The 3,360-nt window shown below is 47.0% G+C and overlaps 1 protein-coding gene across 1 annotated transcript in view; it reads left to right on the top strand.

Annotated features, from left to right (window-relative positions):
* Positions 1-3,360, top strand: part of TTC12 (tetratricopeptide repeat domain 12) — a 50,071-nt gene that overhangs the window by 25,703 nt on the left and 21,008 nt on the right. Inside the window, exons 8-10 of the mRNA XM_008589195.1 lie at positions 40-100; positions 527-715; positions 1,951-2,020. Of these exons, the coding sequence (XP_008587417.1) occupies positions 40-100; positions 527-715; positions 1,951-2,020 (320 nt within the window). The remainder of the gene's footprint in view (positions 1-39; positions 101-526; positions 716-1,950; positions 2,021-3,360) is intronic.

Here is a 3,360-nt window from a genome sequence, read left to right as displayed (position 1 = left end):
CCCCTAACCACTCTTCAATGTCTTGTTTCTTGTTTCCAGTCTAGAGAGTGTTATAAGAAGATCTTAGAAATAGACCCCAAGCTGCAGACCCAGGTGAAAGGTGAGAATGTCCCTGCTGATGTCTTTCTTTGAAGTTCGTTTCTCTTTGTGCTCCTCCTCTACGGTGCCTTCCATACGTCTCTGCCTTTGGTCACAAGACAGCCGCCCTGCCTTTCCTGCACAACTCTGCCCTCTGTGTTAGCAGGCCTGCCTACTCCTCTTTCCTCCATTCTCCACTCTCATCTTTGCCGACCTCCTCTTCTCCACCATCCTCCTGTAGAGCCTCCTAGACTGCCTTGAATCCCCAAGATGGTTTAAGACTTTGGGTATAGACTTGATACTGTTCCTAAGATTTTCTTTGCTGAAGAAGAGTTTGAATTATTTTAATGCTTTATGTAATGCTCAAAAGAAAGGGAACAAAAGGTTGCTTTTTGCGTGGTATTGTTGATTGTTAAGGTTTTGTTTTGTTTCCTTCTTGTTTTGCTAGATTACCTGAATCAAGTAGATCTTCGGGAGAAAGCAGACCTTCAAGAGAAAGAAGCCCTTGAACTGCTGGATTCAGGAAAGAACACAGCCGTGACAACCAAGAATCTCCTGGAGACCCTTTCCAAGCCTGGCCAGATCCCTTCGTTCTATGCAGGGGGGATTGAGATCCTGACTGAAATGATGACGGATGGTAAGCAGAGATGTGTGTGATGTCATGAGTGTTGTCAGTGTGAAGGGACAGGGTTTAGAGGTCTGCCTTTATGAGGCAAAGAATCCCTCCCACCCTTCCACAGATGTTACTGAAGATCTGCTCTAATGTAGGTGCTAAAGGGGTACACAGGGCATACAACCCTACCCCTGCTCCAACCTCTCTTCAGAGATGCATGCTGTCAACATACGTGCAGTGAACACCACACGCACACATACACTCACATGCATACACACGGCACACACTTACTCCACATATACTTAGATTAGTGTACCACACACATACACACACAGCACGCAGTTACCCCATATATACTTACATTATGTACACCCCCACACACACACAGCGTTCACTCGCATAATATATACTTATATTACACACACTCACCACATACATACACACAGTACATGCTCACACTATAATTACTTATACCCTGCACACACTCGGCCCTCGCACTTGCTCCACACACCCCGGATGTATCCTGCACATACCCCACACATACCCCACATCCACCCCAAACATCCCACACCACCTTGCACACCTCCCCCCATCCACCATAGAGGAATGGAAGACAGAATTTTGTAAAATGAACTGTGAGGTTCACCCCAGTTACACTTAATTGCTGCTTGGGACATGAAAATAATTTCAGAGCAAACATCAACTCTCCTTCTACTGATGAAAAGTACACGGTTGTCTTACCACTTCCTATAAACACTGATACCAGGGCTGAAATAATGTTTGTTACTCAGTGACAGAATGCTGTTTGTACAAATAGATGGAATCTCTGACTCCCTTTAGTATATAACAGAGGGGGCTCAACTATCCCCTCCAGTAGTTTATTGGCAATTATGGGTTCCTCTCTAGAGCCTCAAAACAGCTTTGAAATAAATATTTAAGAACAGATGGGTATGCTGGTTCTTCCTGGAGATTAAGCACCTCCCAGAGGCTGTCCAAAGATTATGAAATGATGAGCTGTGTGGATCACCTGTGGGACCACCCCAGCTCTGCTATCCTTTAAATAGCCCCTTGGACTTGGGCACTGAGTGACTGATAACAATTGCATTTTTCAGAATGTAAAGGTATTTGTTTCTGCCCAACTGTCAACTGGTGACTTTGACATTCCATATTAGGTTTCTCAATACAGCTGGCTATGTTGCAGCTAGATACCAGCCAGATGGTTCAGGAGTCTGACCTGGTTTTCTGTGAATTTGTTTTAGCCACAGACCGAACTTTATTCAGAATGCACAATGGCTTCAGTATCATCAGTGACAACGAGGTTATAAGAAGGTAGGGATGTTCGTAAAGATGCTCAGCATCAAAGCAAGGGAAAACCATCATTTCTTGTGAAATCAGACACTAATCACAGAGGCAGTGACATTACTGAGTTTCATTGCCACTCAGGGAGTAGGGGGCCTTTCAGGAGCCCAAAGCCACTCCACCAGCACCCTTGAGCTTTGCAGCTCCAGTCCTGTGAGCTATGGTGCAGTTTACACTTGGAGAGGGGAACAGCAGTGCTTCCCCAGGTCCCTACAAGCACCCCAGAGTCAGAGAACTGACCATTCTTGCTGCTTTCCCACCAGTCTTTGCAAGATTGCTAGTTCTTTTCCTCATTTGGAATTTGCTGAAGGGACTGGCCCGGTGGCGCACTGCTACAGTGCGCCGCTTGGGAGTGCGGCGGCGCTCCCGCCGAGGGTTCGGATCCCACATACAGACCGGTTCCCGCTCACTGGCTGAGCGAGGTGCGGGCGCAGCACCGAGGGTTGCGATCCCGTTGCCGGTCCCGGTCCGGTACGGGCGTGACACTGAGGGTTGTGATCCGTTGCCGGACACGAAAAAAAGACAAAAGAAAAAGGAAAAAAAAAAAAGGAATTTGCTGAATCCTATCAGGAAGTGAGACAAGCTGCATCTGGCTGATCCCATTTATAATTTCATCTGAAGACAGGAGACACCCCCTTGAAGTAGGAGGTGGTTTGCTCAACTTTTTATTTTATTTTAATTTCAATTGTTCTGATATGATTCCTTAGGCTTAAGACATTGATGTGGGCTGAAGCCACCAGCACATGCCTATATGCCCAGCAACAGTTCATGGGTCCCAGTGCAGCCATCACCTGTGGCCCCTGGCTCACCACCCACCCTCTATGCAGCCCTGACTTCCCCAGCCTTCATCCTTGACCTGGAACCCTCGGTTCACTGATTGGCAGTCCATTGATCCCAGTGACTTACTGTGAATTATCAAATTACTTTTTTAAACCTGTGTTTGGCAAATTGGAGGGTGGCGAGGAGTGTGAAATAAAACCAAATAAAAAGCAAATCAAAACTGATTTCCGATTTCAGATTGCTCTCCCTTGTCCATTCCAGGTGCTTTTCCACAGCGGGGAAAGATGCAGTTGAAGAGACAGTCTGTGTGTCTGTTCTCAGGCTCTGGCAAGCAGTGTGCGACGAGAATGGTAAGCCTGGGTAATCACCATTAATCACCGCTGATATGCTGCTAATGCGGGAGCTGCAATGTCGGGCATGATTGTCTCCCTGAAGGCCAGGCCCTGGAGAGTTGATGTCTAGACCTCCACACACCCCCCTCCCTCCAAAAAAGCTGTGGATCAGAAGCAAGGTCTGCATTGCAATTATGT

Source organism: Galeopterus variegatus, unplaced genomic scaffold, assembly GCF_000696425.1.
Source record: "Galeopterus variegatus unplaced genomic scaffold, G_variegatus-3.0.2 Scaffold5289, whole genome shotgun sequence".
NCBI classification, from domain to species: Eukaryota; Metazoa; Chordata; class Mammalia; order Dermoptera; family Cynocephalidae; genus Galeopterus; species Galeopterus variegatus.
The sequence above is the reverse complement of the archived record's forward strand: the minus strand, read 5'-3'. Positions and strand labels throughout refer to the sequence as shown.